The 15,918-nt window shown below is 40.5% G+C and overlaps 1 protein-coding gene across 7 annotated transcripts in view; it reads right to left on the reverse strand.

Annotated features, from left to right (window-relative positions):
* The window catches only part of Csnk1g1 (casein kinase 1 gamma 1), a 121,244-nt gene that overhangs the window by 87,557 nt on the left and 17,769 nt on the right, over positions 1 to 15,918 (reverse strand). For 5 of the 7 annotated variants that reach the window (XM_075965442.1, XM_075965440.1, XM_075965445.1 and 2 more), the window contains one exon: positions 1,460 to 1,856. In XM_075965442.1, the coding sequence (XP_075821557.1) occupies positions 1,460 to 1,640 (181 nt within the window). In that variant the 5' untranslated portion in view covers positions 1,641 to 1,856. Of the gene's footprint in view, positions 1 to 1,459; positions 1,857 to 15,918 lie in introns of those variants that run through there. The other 2 variants (XM_075965444.1, XM_075965446.1) reach the window with 1 other exon arrangement.

Genomic DNA, 15,918 nt, shown 5'->3' on the forward strand with positions numbered 1-15,918 from the left:
ACTAACTACAGTCTTTCTTGGTCTTCATAGAAATCGAGCCATTTTGGCTCTGAGAATTCACAAGTTTGTGCTTTAGAAACTGTCTTTCAGAGGTAATTTTGTAGATGTTTAATCCACAACATATCTAACAAAAGCAGTTAAGTCACCAAATGAATGAATATTTGCAACACTAGTTGTTGAAGCAACTGAGTAGTTGCTAGAAAGGCATATAATGTTAAATTACACATCTTCTACTCTCAGCAAGTGGCTTGGCTAACCCAAACATGAACACATCTCTAAATATGAAGGCCTTTTTATTATCCTGGTACGGTTCAATTCCAGGCTGCTAGCCTTCTATAATTAAGAATAAATTCATTCCTAGCTTCTTCTGATTCAATTCTGTACCTGGAGATATACAGCTAGGATAGTGGTGTTTCTCTAAGGATTGAGAAAGATAATCAGGAACTGGAGAGATGGCTCAGTGGTTAAGAGTATTGGCTTCTCTTCCAGAGGACTCAGGTTCAATTCTCAGCACCTACATGGGAGCTCACAACTGTCTGTAACTCCAGTTCTATGGAACCCAATACCCTCCCACTGATATCCATGCAGGCAAAACACCAATGTACATAAAATAAATTAAATTATTTAAAAAAGAAAAAGATAATCATCGTCATAAAAAATTTGTTTTCTTTTGTAGAATCATCAAAAGTAGCAGAGGTTTAAAAAAATTATCCCATGTTCCTACTCGCACAGTGGCCCAAAAGTCAAAGCTTCTTACAATGGATTTTTGTAATAATCCAGAGCTTTGACAATTATTTAGGGGCTGGAGAAATGGCTCAACAGTTAAGAGTGCTTACGCTGTTCCAGAGGATGCTAGTTTATTTGTCAGCACTCACGTAAGGTGGCTCACAACTACCTGTAACTCTAGCTCCATGGGATCTAATGCGCTCTTCTGGCCTCTTTGGGTACCTGCACGCACAGACTACACTCACATAGACAAATGCACGTACGTAAAACTAAAGTTTTTTGTTTGTTTGTTTTGAAGATTAAGCTGAGGCAGTGGTGGTGTACACCTTTAATCCAGCACTTGGGAGGCAAAAGTTCTGAGTTCTAGGACAGTCGGGCTTAAAGAGGGAGTTCCAGGACAGCCAGAGCTACACAGGGAAAACCTGTCTTGAAAAACCTATAACAAAAATACTCGTAAAATAAACTTTAAAAACTTTTAAACATTAGTAAGACATAGTCTAACTTAATGGAAAATTAAAAATCCTATCACACATAAAGAAAAGGAAGCCTTGGATAATAGCACCATGACTAATAATAACTATAATTCCCTTTGCAAAATCCTTATTTCTTATGCTAGTAAGTCCTACTTAAGAGAAAGTTCCCACTAAAGCATCACCTGCTTATCTTGAAACACAACAGAGAGAGTAGCAATTGTTGTTGTTACTAGAAGTGACAGAAATAACCAAAATCTCACCTAATCTGAGCTCTCCGAAGTTCCCACACCCTATCTTCTTGCCAACCCTGAAGTTGGGTCCCACCATGAGAACTCCAGAGGATGCTGAGGTGCCAGATGGTCGGGAACAGTGTGTATTCCTTTGTGCCATGGTTTTAGTTGTCCGTTGTCTGTCATCTTTCTCCCTGTTAGAATGGTCCATGATCCTACACGACAGTCTCTGAACAATGAATGTCCTCAGTGTGTATACTTCTCTTCAACACAGAAGTATGTCCGAATCAACTGCAGTCAGAGAATGAAAATGAGTTTTGGCATCATATTTATGCTTATGTGTACTTCCAGAAGATGAAAAACCACGGCTTAGTTCTTGAAGAACATGTAGTCTGTAGATTTCAAGCATAGGAGGACATTTTGTAACCTGTATAAAATACAGAAAAATACAGTTAAAAAACTAGTTGGGAGAGGGAGCTTGAGACAAAAATTTCTCTGTGTAGCCCTGACTGTCCTAGCTTTAAACTTGCAGATATCTGCCTGCCTCTGCCTCTTGGGTGCTAAGCCTAAAGGCATGTGCCCAGAAAAAAACAAAAACAAAAACAACCAACTACATTTTAAAGTAAACTGAGAAACTCATTCATTAGAATGGACTCTATTCAGAGTAAAGCACAGTGATCGTCAAAGCTCCCTAAAATAATTTTGGTTTTATATCTTTTAACATGTTAGCCAGCTAGATTAGTTACTTATGAGTTAACACAAGCTAAGGAAACTGCAAACCAGAAAGCTAAGGAAACACAAAAGTATTTAACATGAAACATCTCTTTTAGTGATGTCCACATAAACAAAAAGAAAAATATTTTTTTAAATTGTTTTCTTAAATCACTGTGTAACAGGGTATTTATCAGGAAGTTAAAGCTGAGTTAAATAGACCGTAGACAATTTAATTCAAAGCTCTCCTCTTAAAATTAGTTTAGATCGTACTAAAAATGATGCTAGTCAGTGTTGTTCTTCCCTCCACTCACCACTTATCAAGCAATGGCAGCAGTCATGCAATTCAAAATGTACAAACTGGCAACAGTCTCTCAGAGAACCCCACACTTTCTGGTACTGTTTCTCTCCAAGTACCTCCCTCCTTCCCTTCTTCTCTCCCACCTGCTTTGGTTTATAGAGACTGGGTTTCTCTGTGTAGTTTTGATGCTCTGTAGACCAGGCTGGCCTCGAACTCACAGAGATCTGCCTGCCTATGCCTCCCAAGTGCTGGGATTAAAGGCATGTTCCTCCACTGTCCACCCCAAGTGCCTCTCTTAACCCTTAAACTTAAGCAGATATTAAAATGTGTCTCATAAAACTCCAACTCTGCTTTATAGAGGGAAGTGAGCTGTAAGTTGTTGTGCACACCTTTAATTCCAGCCCTCAGGAGGCAGAGGCAGGAGGATCTCTATAAGCTTGAGGCCAATCTGATCTACAAGGCAAGTTCCAGGACAGCCAGAGCTACATAATGAAACCTTGTCTAGAAAAAAAGAGGCAAAGACTGACATGCTGCATTTAAAAAAAGATTTATTTGTTTTTATTTTCAGTAGAAGCTCAAACTAAAAATAAAGTCACAAAACTAACATCTTAACCTGCATCCCTTTTAGATATTCTCTAGTGTCTGATGTGAAAACTGAGCATAACACAAAAGTTGTCAATAAGGTAATTTTATTGCTGTATTTGATAATACATGTAATACACTTGTGATATTATGAAATGTTTTGGATTTTGTCTAATGTCCTGGCGGCTCATTACTCACACAGTCATAGTTCCTTCCTAAATGACCAGAATAAGCTTAAAAAAAAACCCAAAACCAAAAAAAAAAACCCCAAAATAAACAAACAACAACAACAACAAAAAACAGAGCCTCTATCTTATCTTTATTCTGTTATCTTCCCCCTTTCCTCCCCAAAGCAGACCATAAAACTACAATTTCTCCTCCCCAATTTAAGACACACAAATCAAAATATACTCTTATCTTCCCAGGCTTGAAAATGATCATAAAGAAATTCAGGTAGATCAGAAGACCACCACCCTTCATACCACATTCACCACAGCAGCCTCCTACCCAGAAAGACTGAAGGCCATAGAGAGGTCCAGAGGAAATGAACAAGAAGCTTCATGGGGCTTTCTTACCATTGGCATTAGATCATACTCCTTTGAGTCCAATCATATTTCTACATCCTTCAATCATGACTATGCAATAAAGTCTCCATAATAACGAAAGGGCCAGATCCCTGTAGACACTGAGGTTCCTCAGAGAAATCATGGTAGTCCTACAACACACCCGCTTCATACCGCCTTCGCCTGCACTCTTTGTAACAACATCCTTGATAACCAGAAAATGATTCCATGAGAGATATTCAAAACAAATAAATCCAGAAGTGAAGGAGAAGGAAGCTCACTTTGCTCAAAACCAGATTTAGAAGGGGAACCTCATCTCCAGGGAAGGACAATTTTAAGGACTTGCACTCAACCTGTAGGATCTGATGCAGTCTGAAGATTGACAGTGTCAGGCCCACTAAGGCCATGTCTGTCTCTGAAGAATTGCTTACTTGTTGGTGGGAGAATCTCCACACCTTTTTGGGTGACAGAGTCTTCTGTATGACAATTATGGTGTAACAACTGTTAATATGCTTTTAAAAAGAAAATGTGCTATTCCCCTTTTAGGCAGGGCCTTAAAGCTTCACTTGCCTCTGCCTCCCCAGTGCTGGAACTAAAGATGTGTGACACCATGCCCTGGCAACTACCAGCTTACAACAGTTATCACTGGTATATCACAGAGCAAAGGTTTCTAGACCATGAGCTTCCAAAGAAGATTTCTATTTCTAATTCCCTAGCAATATAATCACAGGTACAAAGCTGCAGGTTGACCATAGATACACAGTAGACAATTCAAGGATACATGCTTATAGTACAACATTACCTAAAAGAAGTTTATTTTATATTATTATGTTTTCTATTTGTTTTGTGTTAAAACTGTAAAATAACATGAGAATACTAATCATCAATAAGTCAATTTCCTATATGAAACAACTTCCTATTTCTGTTCATTTCCACTATCCTCTAGTTGCCTTTTATCCAAATCTCTCAAACAACAATGCAGAAAGAAAAGGAAAATAAAATTGAAGATGTTCTTTTTATAGATATGTCTTAATTGTTGAAGGCATGTGTACGTTAGAGACTGGTAACTCCACTTTCTTTCCTTTTATTACATTGTTTCAGGACACTAATAGAATGTAAGGCCCATATCTACATCCAGCTAATGCCTCTACCTTCAGATTATCATCACTAATATGTTTTTGAAAGGTTTGTGCATGGTTATTAGTAGATAATATAAAAACAATCAGGTTGAGGATACCATACAAAGTGAACATTAAATTTTACATTTTAATCTTCTTAAGGGGGAGGGGGCTACAGGGATGGGGATTACAAATCAATCATAGAATGCTTACCTAGAAAGGGCAAGAGCCTACACTTAATTTCAATTTCAAGGGCTTTTGGTTTTTCTTGTTTTGTTGGAGGTGGTGAGACAGGGTTTCTCTGTGTAGCCCCTAGCTGTTCTGGAACTCGCTCTGTAGACCAGGCTGGTTTCAAAACAGAGATTCACCTGCCTCTGTCTCCCCAGTGCTGAGATTAAAGATGTGTACCACCACTGCCCAGCTTTTTTTTTAAGGCTCTTCTGGCCTCTGCCTTTGCACAAGCATGTGCACCTGCACATACACTCACTCACAAAGACATATCCACATAAAAATAAATTAAGCCTTTAAAAAATTCCTTTCATTAAAAAAAAAACAAACTCAGCTAGGCCTATGCATGTTGCTCAGTGGTAGAAAGCTTGAAAACATGCATAAGGCCCTGAATTAAAGCAAACAGAGATTTCACAGGTTATTTTGAAGTTTTAGTATTCAAGACACTATAGTACTGGTGAGATAAACAAATCAAAGAAATAGATGCCCGGAAATAGACTGCTATCAATATGGACACACTGGTTTTTCACAAAACAGCAAAGGAAATTCTAGGAAAACCATACACATTCATGAATGTGTCTGTGAGTATGCTCACACAGGCACATATACATATACAAACACACATGCACACACATTCTAAATGTAGACATATACTTTTCTCAAAATTTAACTCAAGCTAAGGGTAGAGTTGCATACCTTTAGTCCTAGCACTTGGGAGGCAGAGGCAGGTAGATCTCTATGAGTTTGAGACATGCTGGGTCTACATAGCAAGACACTGTGTGTCAAAAATACCAAAAACAACCAAGCAAAACACCTAAAAGATCCAGCTCAAAATGGATCACAGACATAGCTGCATGTGTACACGTGTGTCTGTGTGAGGGAATGCCTTGTGTGGAGATGTACTGAGAGGCCAGAAAGGGTGTCAGATCCCTGGGGTTATAGTTTTGAGCCACCTGATGTGGGTGCTGGAAACTGAAGTGTAAAATGTAGTTATGATCCTACTAAAAAGCAAAACCAAAAAAATATTGAATCCTTTTAAAAACACCATTCTGTGGAAATGTCTTCATGTTCTTAAAAGTTCAAGAGAATACATCAGAAAATGAACAAATGATTGTAAAAGAACAGAGTTACAAGAAAAAGAATGAGGGGCTGAGATAGCTCAGAGGTTAAGAGCACTGCCTGCTCTTCCAAAGGTCCTGAGTTCAATTCCCAGCAACCACATGGTGGCTCACAACCATCTATAATGAGATCTGGTGCCCTCTTCTGGCCTGCAGGCATACACACAGACAGAATACTGTATACTTAATAAATAAATATTTAAAAAAAAAAAAGAAAGAAAAAGAATGAATCTAAATTTTTCTATTTGCAACTGGGAAGCTGCCTCCGTGGTAGAGTTCCTGTTGTGCAAAGATCCCCAACCATGGCAAAAGCAGGGCAGTGACAGGAGGACCCTGAGTACCTGCATGCCAAAATGTAAGCTCCAGGTTCAGTGACAAACTGGATACCTAACACTGTTCTCTGTCCTCCACATGCACACTCTACACATGTGCAAACATGAATACCCCACATACAATTGGTTTTCTTTTTGAGATAGGTCTATGTAGCTCTAGCTATTTTGGAACTCATTATGCAGACCAAACTGGCCTCAAACTCAGATCTGCCTCTGCCTCCCAAGTGTTAGGATTAAAGATGTGTGCCACCACTCCTATAATTAAAAAAAATTGCTTTATTTCATTAAAAAAAATAGGAACTGGAGAGATGGCTCAATGGTTAAGACATTGACAATTCTTCTAGAGGGCCCAGGTTCAGTTCCCAGTACCCATATGGCAGCTCACAATCATTTGTAACTCCAATTCCTGCAAATCTGACTCTCTAAGACTCCCTCTTCTGGTCTCCAGGCATGAATACACTCAAAATATTCATACACCTAAAATATGTTAAATTTTTAATTAAAAAATTTAATTTTTTACACCGGGTCTCATTAGTAGTCCAGACTGCTCTAGAACTCACTGTATAGTACAGGTTGGCCAGGGACCCACAGCAACTCCGCTGCCCTCAGCCTCTCAAGTACTAGGATTACAAGGGTGAGTCATCATGCCCTAGCTTCATTATAAATAATCCTAAGCATGCAGTACTACTTTAGCAATAATTTTGAAAACGTAATTTTTTATTGATTCTTTGGGAATTTCACATCATGCACCTCAATCCCACTCATTTCCTAGTCCTTCCATGTCCACCCTCCACCTCTGTAGCCTCTCCCCCAAAAGAAAACAAGAATAATAAAATAAAAAATAAGTAAAACAATAACAACACTTCACTCCTCTGTCTTTCCTGCCTCTCCATCATATATTTATCTGTAGTGGCTTTGGGAGCTGCAGAGTATCCTGCAGTACACTCTTTTGCCCAAACAGCTTTACTGGCAAAAGTTCATTGCAATGAGCTGTTAGTCTGGTTCGAGGCCTCTGGCTTCTGCCTCACTGAAAATATCCTGCTGTTGCCCTAGTCATGGAGAGCCAAGGGCTATGGTTCCACAGGACCAGTTCCTTCAGAATTTCCAGCAGGTCACAGATGGTTAGAAGTTGGGTTGGGCCCATTCAAAGCACTAAGTGTGGGCCTGGGTAGTAGCTGAGTTGGTCAGTCCAGGCCTCTGCTGGGACTACTCCTCCTCCGAGGTGAGGGTCAGGGCCATCTCTTCTGTGTCCAGGCCGTAAGGGCCAGCTCTCCCCAACATATGGTGAGGTGTAGAGCCAGCATTACCTTCTGCAGTGGTGTTGGGCCTCAGTTTTCCCAGGACCATTAAGAGTTGGGGACAGCTCTCCCAGGTCCACAACACTGGGGCCAGCTGGGGGTGGCAGCTCTCTTGCTGAGGTATCTGACAAGGCACCAGACCAGCTTTCCAGTGCTGAAGCCACTGGGGACCCTGCCCTGGCTGTAGTAGGACTGTGGACCTCGATATGGCCCTTGGCCACAGCTCGGGCCTGGACATCACCATGGCACTTGATGGCAGTGCAGGCCACTCAGATCTGTATGTCTCCCAATGGTGGTGGCATGACCCTCAGGCATGGCCTCAAGTGGTGGCCCAGACCTTGGGCATCTGTATGGCCCTCTGTGATAACATGGGCCATGGATATCAACACAGACCCCGGTTGTAGTAGAGCCAGGGATTCAGACATGGCCCCAAGTGGCAGCGTAGCCAACCTTCTCAGCCTGTTCGTCACTGCCATTGCATATTCAGTTCTGCTTCTCCCCACAGGGCACGATTGCTCTCGCTTCTCCTTCTCTTACATTTCTCCACCAAAAACTTGTTCATCACCTACCTACCCACCCACCTGCCTGGGCCACTTGGACCTGGTGGACCTGTGAGCAATGAAAACATCTGTCCTGGGCTGGAGAGACAGCTCAGGGCTGAGAGCTCTTGCAGCTGTTCAACAGACCTGAGTTTTATTCACAGCATCCATACTGATTAACACTCCAGTTCTGGGAAATACAACAAACTCTTCTGGCTTCCACATATACCTGCTCATATGTGTGCGCATGTGTGTGCATGTGTATGTCTGGTGTGTAGCATGCATACACACAAATATTTTTAAGAAAAAAAATTTGATTTTTTTTTTTTTGAGACTGGGTTTCTCCATGTAATTAATAGCCCTGGCTGTCCTGGAACTCACTCCGTAGACCAGGCTGGCCCTGAATTCAGAGATCTGCCTGCCTCTGCCTCCCCAGTGCTGGGATGCTAAGAAAAAATATTATCTTATCTGTTAATAAAATACAAATTCTAAGATGAAGAGGCTGTGAAGATAGGTCAGTGGGTAAAGTGCTTGCCCTGAAAGAATGGAGATATGAGTTCTGGTTCTCAGCACACAAGCAAATGCCAAGTGTGCATAAGCAGACCACTTTAATTCCAATGCTTGGAAAGCCTGAAGATGGGGATCCTTAGTGTAAACTGGATAACTTAGACTAGTCAGAAAGGAGAGGTCGAGGTTCAATTCAGATATCCTGCCTCAATGAATTCAGAGGACAGCAATCAAGGGAGATTCATGATGTCAGGCTCACGCCTCCAAACACATGGGAACAAGTGCTAACATACACATGTGCCCCACCCGGACATACACCACACACAGAGACATTTTTTAATTGTAAGATGAAAATTCCCCAATTTTCTACTACCATACTAGTAAAACAGGTCTATAAAACTATTCACCTTCTCATCTCAATGAGGGGCCTAAGGCAAACTACTTAATAAGCTTTACTGAACTCCTTCTCACTGTAACTAACTTCTTCCCCTCCTCAGAACTTTTCCATTACAAGACATGCTGTAACACTCATCTCCTGGTCATCATTTCCTATCTACCATCCTCTTTCCCACAAGCCCTACACACACAAAGTGCTCTGTTTCTATTCCAGTCTTCAACACTCAATAACTACAGTTTTCATTTCATCTCAAACGAACTAACTTTCTCCTGTCACAGTAAGTCACATACATTTGAAGCTAAACCAAGAATACTTTCTATTTCTTATCTTATTTGCTTTCTTGGAATGTTTGAGAATTAAGTCCTAGGTCTCAAGCATACTAGAAAACATGCCTTATCATCTTTATCTACAGGCACAGAGAAACCTTGTCACATAAAACCAAAAAGAGAAGCCGGGCGGTGGTGGTGCACGCCTTTAATCCCAGCACTAGGGAGGCAGAGGCAGGCGGATTTCTGTGAGTTCGAGGCCAGCCTGGTCTACAAGAGCTAGTTCCAGGACAAAAAGCTACGGAGAAACCCTATCTCGAAAAAATCCCCCCCCAAAAAAACCCAAAGAGAATATATATCCATGTAGGAGTTTGTCCATGTGCATCCAGTTGCCTGCAGAGGCCAAAGAAGGTGTCAGATCTCCTGGAGGTGGAATTACAGCTGCTTGTGAGCTACCTTACAAGGGTGCTGGGTACTAAATTCGGGTCCTCTGCAAGAGCAGTTTGTGTCCTTAACCACTGAGCCATCTCTCCAGCCCTATTCAAAACATTCTTAACTAAACAAATATTTACAAAGTGTCTTTTATGTACCTAAAACTGGAACAGTCACTGTTAGTGTACCAGTGAACTCAACATTTACAGTTGTTCTGTTCTTAGGGCTTAGAATACAGAAGTGACATCACAAATGAGCACACAAAAGAACAACAAATGCTGAAATCATGGTGTAAATTAAATGAATTGATGAAATAATTTAAGTCTGAATAATAAATTTCAGAAAGATGCTCGAACTACGATAGGTCGGTATGGAGGGTCTGCCTAGCATGCACAAAGCCTTGGGTCTGATCCCAAGCACAAGGTCTAGGGATCAGATAGTGATGCTAAGAACTTTGTTCAGCCCCACTAAAGTTACCACTTTTGATAGTGAGCTAGAGACAGAGTATCCAGATACAGTCATTACCAGCCTATGGATGAAAGGCTTTTGGTAAAGGAAGATCAACAAGGAAGAGAGGGCATCATTGTAAGAAAGGTGAAGAGGTAGCAGGAGTCCATTATTCAATATTTTTTAAACATCACTGAAAGCAGTGAGAGGCCATTTAAGTAGAAAGTGACATATAGACTTAAAAGGATATCAACTTGTAAGAAGCATTGAGATTCTTTAAAAATGATTAGCTCTGGGTACTCACCTCTTCAGTAAGTTCAACCTTAATGTGCCTACTTTCTAAAAAGGTAATTATTGCTTTTCATAGGGAAGAGAGAAGACATGGTCACTGCTGCATCAGCCAGTCCAATACAGCCAGAAGAACCCAAAGCTTGAGCTCTCTTCCTTCTGCTACACTAACAAAGGATTCTTGCCAACCACTTACTCACCCATTCAGACCCACTGGCCTCACACCTATCTGTAACACGAACGGGGGCCTGCTTGTTGTTGGGTTTTTGTACCGCCCGGTACCCCACAACTATTTAGCCCCAAAGAAAATCACACATAGGTCTCCATAAATTATAAAGCTGATTGGCCCATTTGCTCTAGCCTCTTATTAGCTCTGGTAGCTTATATTAACCCATTATTCTGATCTATGATAGCCATGTGGCTCAGTACCTTTTTCAGTGGGGCAGATCACATCCTGCTGCTTCGGTGATCTAGGCAGGAGTGGGAGGAATCAACTTCCTCCTTCCCAGAATTCTCCTGTTCTCATTACATTATTTCTACTTCCTGTCTGGTTTTCCTGCCTGGCCAATCAGCTTTATTTATAACATGATTGACAGAATATAGACAATTCTCCCGCACCACCTGTCCTTCTGAAACAACAACAACCAAATACAGATACAGTGTTTTTATTTTAATTTTATTTATTTATTTGTATTTTTTTTCTGTTTTTTTGAGACAGAGTTTCTCTGTAGTTTTAGAGCCTGTCCTGGAACTTGCTCTGTAGACCAGGCTAGCCTCGGACTCACAGAGATCCACCTGTCTCTGCCTCCCAAGTGCTAGGATTAAAGGCGTGTACCACCACCGCCTGACCAATATAGTGTTTTAAAAACACATTCACAGCCGGGCGGTGGTGGCGCACACCTTTAATCCCAGCACTCGGGAGGCAGAGGCAGGCGGATCTCTGTGAGTTCGAGACCAGCCTGGTCTACAGAGCTAGTTCCAGGACAGGCTCCAAAGCCACAGAGAAACCCTGTCTCGAAAAAAAAAAAAAACAAAAAAAAAAACCACATTCACAAAGCTTTTGCTGGACAACCTAATCCTCTTCCTTGAGCAACTTAGTTTCTTCTGTTTCCCACATTAAACATGCCCCATTATTTGAGTAATGTGTTTAAAATATACTTCTTTTATGGGAAAATTTCTTTATGGGGTTAAATTTCTATCTTTAAAAAAATGGTTTTGCCGGGCGGTGGTGGCGCACGCCTTTAATCCCAGCACTCGGGAGGCAGAGGCAGGCGGATCTCTGTGAGTTCGAGACCAGCCTGGTCTACAAGAGCTAGTTCCAGGACAGGCTCCAAAACCACAGAGAAACCCTGTCTCGAAAAACCAAAAAAAAAAAATAAAAAAAATAAAAAAATAAAAAAATGGTTTGTTGAGAAACATTTCACATACTATATGATCCATCTATATATAGGACAAGGGAAGAGGGTGTAGCTCAATAGCTAGAGTGTTTTCCTAGTACATATGAGATCCTGTTCAAGTTCACAAACTGAACAGACACCTGGAATGCCAGCACTTGCTAGGTGGAAGAAGGAAAATCAGTTCAGTTATCCTCAATGAGACAGTGAGTTGAAAGTCCAGGCTAGGATTCATGAGATTCTGTCTCTAAAATGCACCACCCCCAAAAGTAACAATAAATGTCATCCCTAGCACAGAGGTAACTTTCAAATGTGGAGATTTCAAGTATGCTATACCTTAGCTCATTTGTAGTGAGTACAAATGGCTTTTATTGAAATTATTTTTTAAATTATTACTGTACGTATGTACATGACCTATGTATGTGGGATACCATCCCATAGCATGTGTGTGGAGGTCATAGGACAACTTCATGAAATTGGTCCTTTCCATTTATTTTAACATTGTTTCTGGGTATTGAACTGAGGCTGTCAGGCTTGGGTGGCAGGTGGTGTTACCAGCTGAGCCATTTCATCAGCCCGTTAAAGAGCCAGGAACTGAACGCTGGCTGAACCAAGAACTTTTGTGCAGGCAAGTCAAGCATTGTACCACTGAGCTTTTTCTCCCACTGAGACAGTGTATTCTCTACATACCCTTGGCTGTCTTCAAACCCTCTTTGTACTATATGTGGCCTTGAATTCACAGAGAGCTGCCTCTTCCTTCCAAATGCTAGGATTAAAGGTGGGGGCCACCACACATCACTGTTTGACCTTTTTCAGACAAAAAATTACCATGTAGTACAGGCTGACCTCAAACTCACAGCAATCCTCCTGCCAGTCTCCTGAATACTAAAAATACAGGTGTTTACCTCCTTACCCAGTTCTTCAATTGATTTGCTTGTTTAAATAGTTTTTCTAGTTGGTTTACTCATCTTCTAAGTTTAAGTTGGGGAAAAATTTGATGGCATTGCTATTCCTTTCTCTTGGCTTTAAAAAATAATATTTGGAGGCTGGTTGAGAGCACTGGCTGTTTTTCCAAAGGTCCAATTCTTGATACCCACATGGCAGCTCATACCTGTTACTCCAACTCCAGGGCTTCTGACACTCTCATGCAGATATACATGTAGGCAAGACACCAATATACACAAAATTTAGGGGAAAAAATATTTCCTTTGAGTAAGTGATGTGCCTTGGTGTTATGGATGTGCACTGTGTGTGTGCCTGGTGCTTGCAGAGGCTAGAAGAGGGTATCAGATCTGCCTGGCTCTGCCTCCCAAGTGCTAGGATTTAAAGGAATGTGCCACCAAGAGCCCACAAATAATAAAATTTTTAAAAAGGAAGATGTTGTTTTTAAAGCCAAAACAAGGGTGAAAGCCTGATGTGCTGCACACCTGTAGGAACTTTAAAAGCCTGAGGCCTGGGATACACAGTGAGATTCTGTATCAAAAAAAAAAAAAAAAAAGAGAGAGAGAGAGAGAAAACACCAAGGATGAGACTAAATATATCTTCTTTAAAATAAAAAAAAATGTGGAAAAGGGTATCTGACAGCCTGTTTCAATAGCCCCCTTTTATAACTATGCCTTAAAAACACTTTATTGATTATCAAAAGCTGTAAAAAGAGAAGTGTATGATTGTCCTAAGACCACAAACTCTTGTGATCTAAGATTATAAATGAACCTCAGGTCAATAAAATGCTATTGAAATTAACACAGAAATAACGTTTGTTGCATGCAGAACACTGTGTTGTAGTGTATGCTGGGAGGGTAACTTTTGCACACAAAAAGTATCTGAACCATGAGAACTAATGCAGGACTGAAGGAAGGACTGTTAAGACCTTTCAAAGTTTTTGGTACTTAGGAACAGTGAATATTGTTTCTGTGATTATCTTTTATAAGTAAGTAGTAACAGAACAAAATAAAAGTTTATTTTAATAAGAATGGAGCATGATGAAAAGGTCTTCAATCTCATTTCACCTTTCTGGAAGGCAGTTACAGACATGGTCTCTCTCCTTTACAGATATGTATGATCAGCAACTTTCATTCTTTTCAGTAAAAATCACTCTGTACAGCCGGGCGGTGGTGGCGCACGCCTTTAATCCCAGCACTTGGGAGGCAGAGGCAGGCGGATCTCTGTGAGTTCGAGACCAGCCTGGTCTACAGAGCTAGTTCCAGGACAGGCTCCAAAGCCAAAGAGAAACCCTGTCTAGAAAATCAAAAAAAAAAAAAATCACTCTGTACTATATCAATTGAAGGAGGTATAAAAAGGCAGCTCTAACCTAAAAACCAAGCAAAATATTCTATCTCTTAACACTGCTTAAAGTTTAACATTCACACGCTTTATGGCTTACCAAAAAATCTCTGCAGCTCCAGCATCATAAGAAATAAATTTAATTTCTGCAACAAATTAAAATTATAGATAACTGGATTCACAACTACTTTAAAAGTTATGCAGTTGTTCTGTTATTATTGATTTTGCTTGTGGAAAATTCTGGGGATGGAATCCAGGGAAGGCCTCATGCATGTTAAACAAACACACTACCATTGAGTTCCATCCCCCAAACTGACAGCTACTTTAAAATGGGTTTGAAAGCTCCATAATTATAACCACCTTCAACTACTATAAAACATAGCATTTAATCCACATTGCTCAGCTTTTGGTTTATAAAAACACAGTGCCTACTGAATATCAGACACTACACATAAAGTGTGACTAAACTATTCTAGAGAAGTACAATTTTTCTTACTTTACACATGACAGAAAGTTTAGAGGTTGTCTGATAGGACATGGCTAAGAAATGACAGAAAAAAACTCAAAACTCAAATATGCTGGATTCTACAGGGCCTATCTACATCATGTATTCCATACTGTGTCCTATCTTGAGCCCTTTCCATGTGAATGAAAACCTCTGTATCTCAATTCTGTTGGTCCTACTGTGGTTTATTTAATTAATCAATGTTAGCTTTTTAAGACAAGGTCTCTTTACCTACCCCTGGCTGCCCTAGATTTGTTATATAGACCAGGATGGCCTCAAACTCACAGAGATTCACTTATCTCTGCCTCCTAAATGCTGGGATTAAAAGTGTGGCCAGCACATCGAACATTTTTACTGTGGTTTAAGACAATAACAGCAAAAGGAAAGGAGTGCATGTATGTGTACTCAGGATTTTTACTTTACTTTTTAATGCTGAGGGCATTGTTAATGTTGTAGAACATTATTTTAAGGTGAGTTACGTTTGTTTAGGCTCCAGAACATTTTTTTAATGATGCAAAGATGTGTTTGATGAAATAAAATTAACCTGTGTTCGGGAGGCTGAGTCAGCAACTGACAGAAGTGGCAGGGAGGTGCCAGGTAGAGAACAGTTTTTTAAGAGGAGGTGAGGAGAAGCAGAAACAACAAGAGGGCTCCAAAGCTACAGAGAAACCTGGTCTCAAAAAAAAAAAAAGAAAGAAAGAAAGAAAAAGAAAGAAAGAAAGAAAGAAAGAAAGAAAGAAAGAAAGAAAAAAGGAAAAAGAAGAGAGGCATTTGGAACTAGCCTAAACAATATAGTGAGACTCCATCTCTTTAAAAAATTCTAAGAGCACCACATTCAATGGAATTAAAAGAGGAGCTTATACATATGTTTTATGTCTGTTAATGTCTTTGCCCGCCTGAAGTAATGTGTACCATGTGCACATACATGTAGGAGCCCTTGGAGTCTAGAAAAGAACACTGGACTCCCCTGGAATTGGGGGTAGAAGCAGTTGTGAGCTACCATGTGGGTGCTAGAAACCAAACTTAGGTCCTCTGCAAGAGCAGTAACATTCTTAACGGCTAAGGTCTCTCCAGCCTCCAAAGAAGTGCTTTTAGGGCTGGAGAGATAGCACAGAGGTTAAGAGCATTGCCTGCTCTTTCAAAGATCCTGAGTTCAATACCCAGCAACCACATGGTGGCT

This window comes from Microtus pennsylvanicus, chromosome 3 (assembly GCF_037038515.1).
Source record: "Microtus pennsylvanicus isolate mMicPen1 chromosome 3, mMicPen1.hap1, whole genome shotgun sequence".
Lineage (NCBI taxonomy): Eukaryota > Metazoa > Chordata > Mammalia > Rodentia > Cricetidae > Microtus > Microtus pennsylvanicus.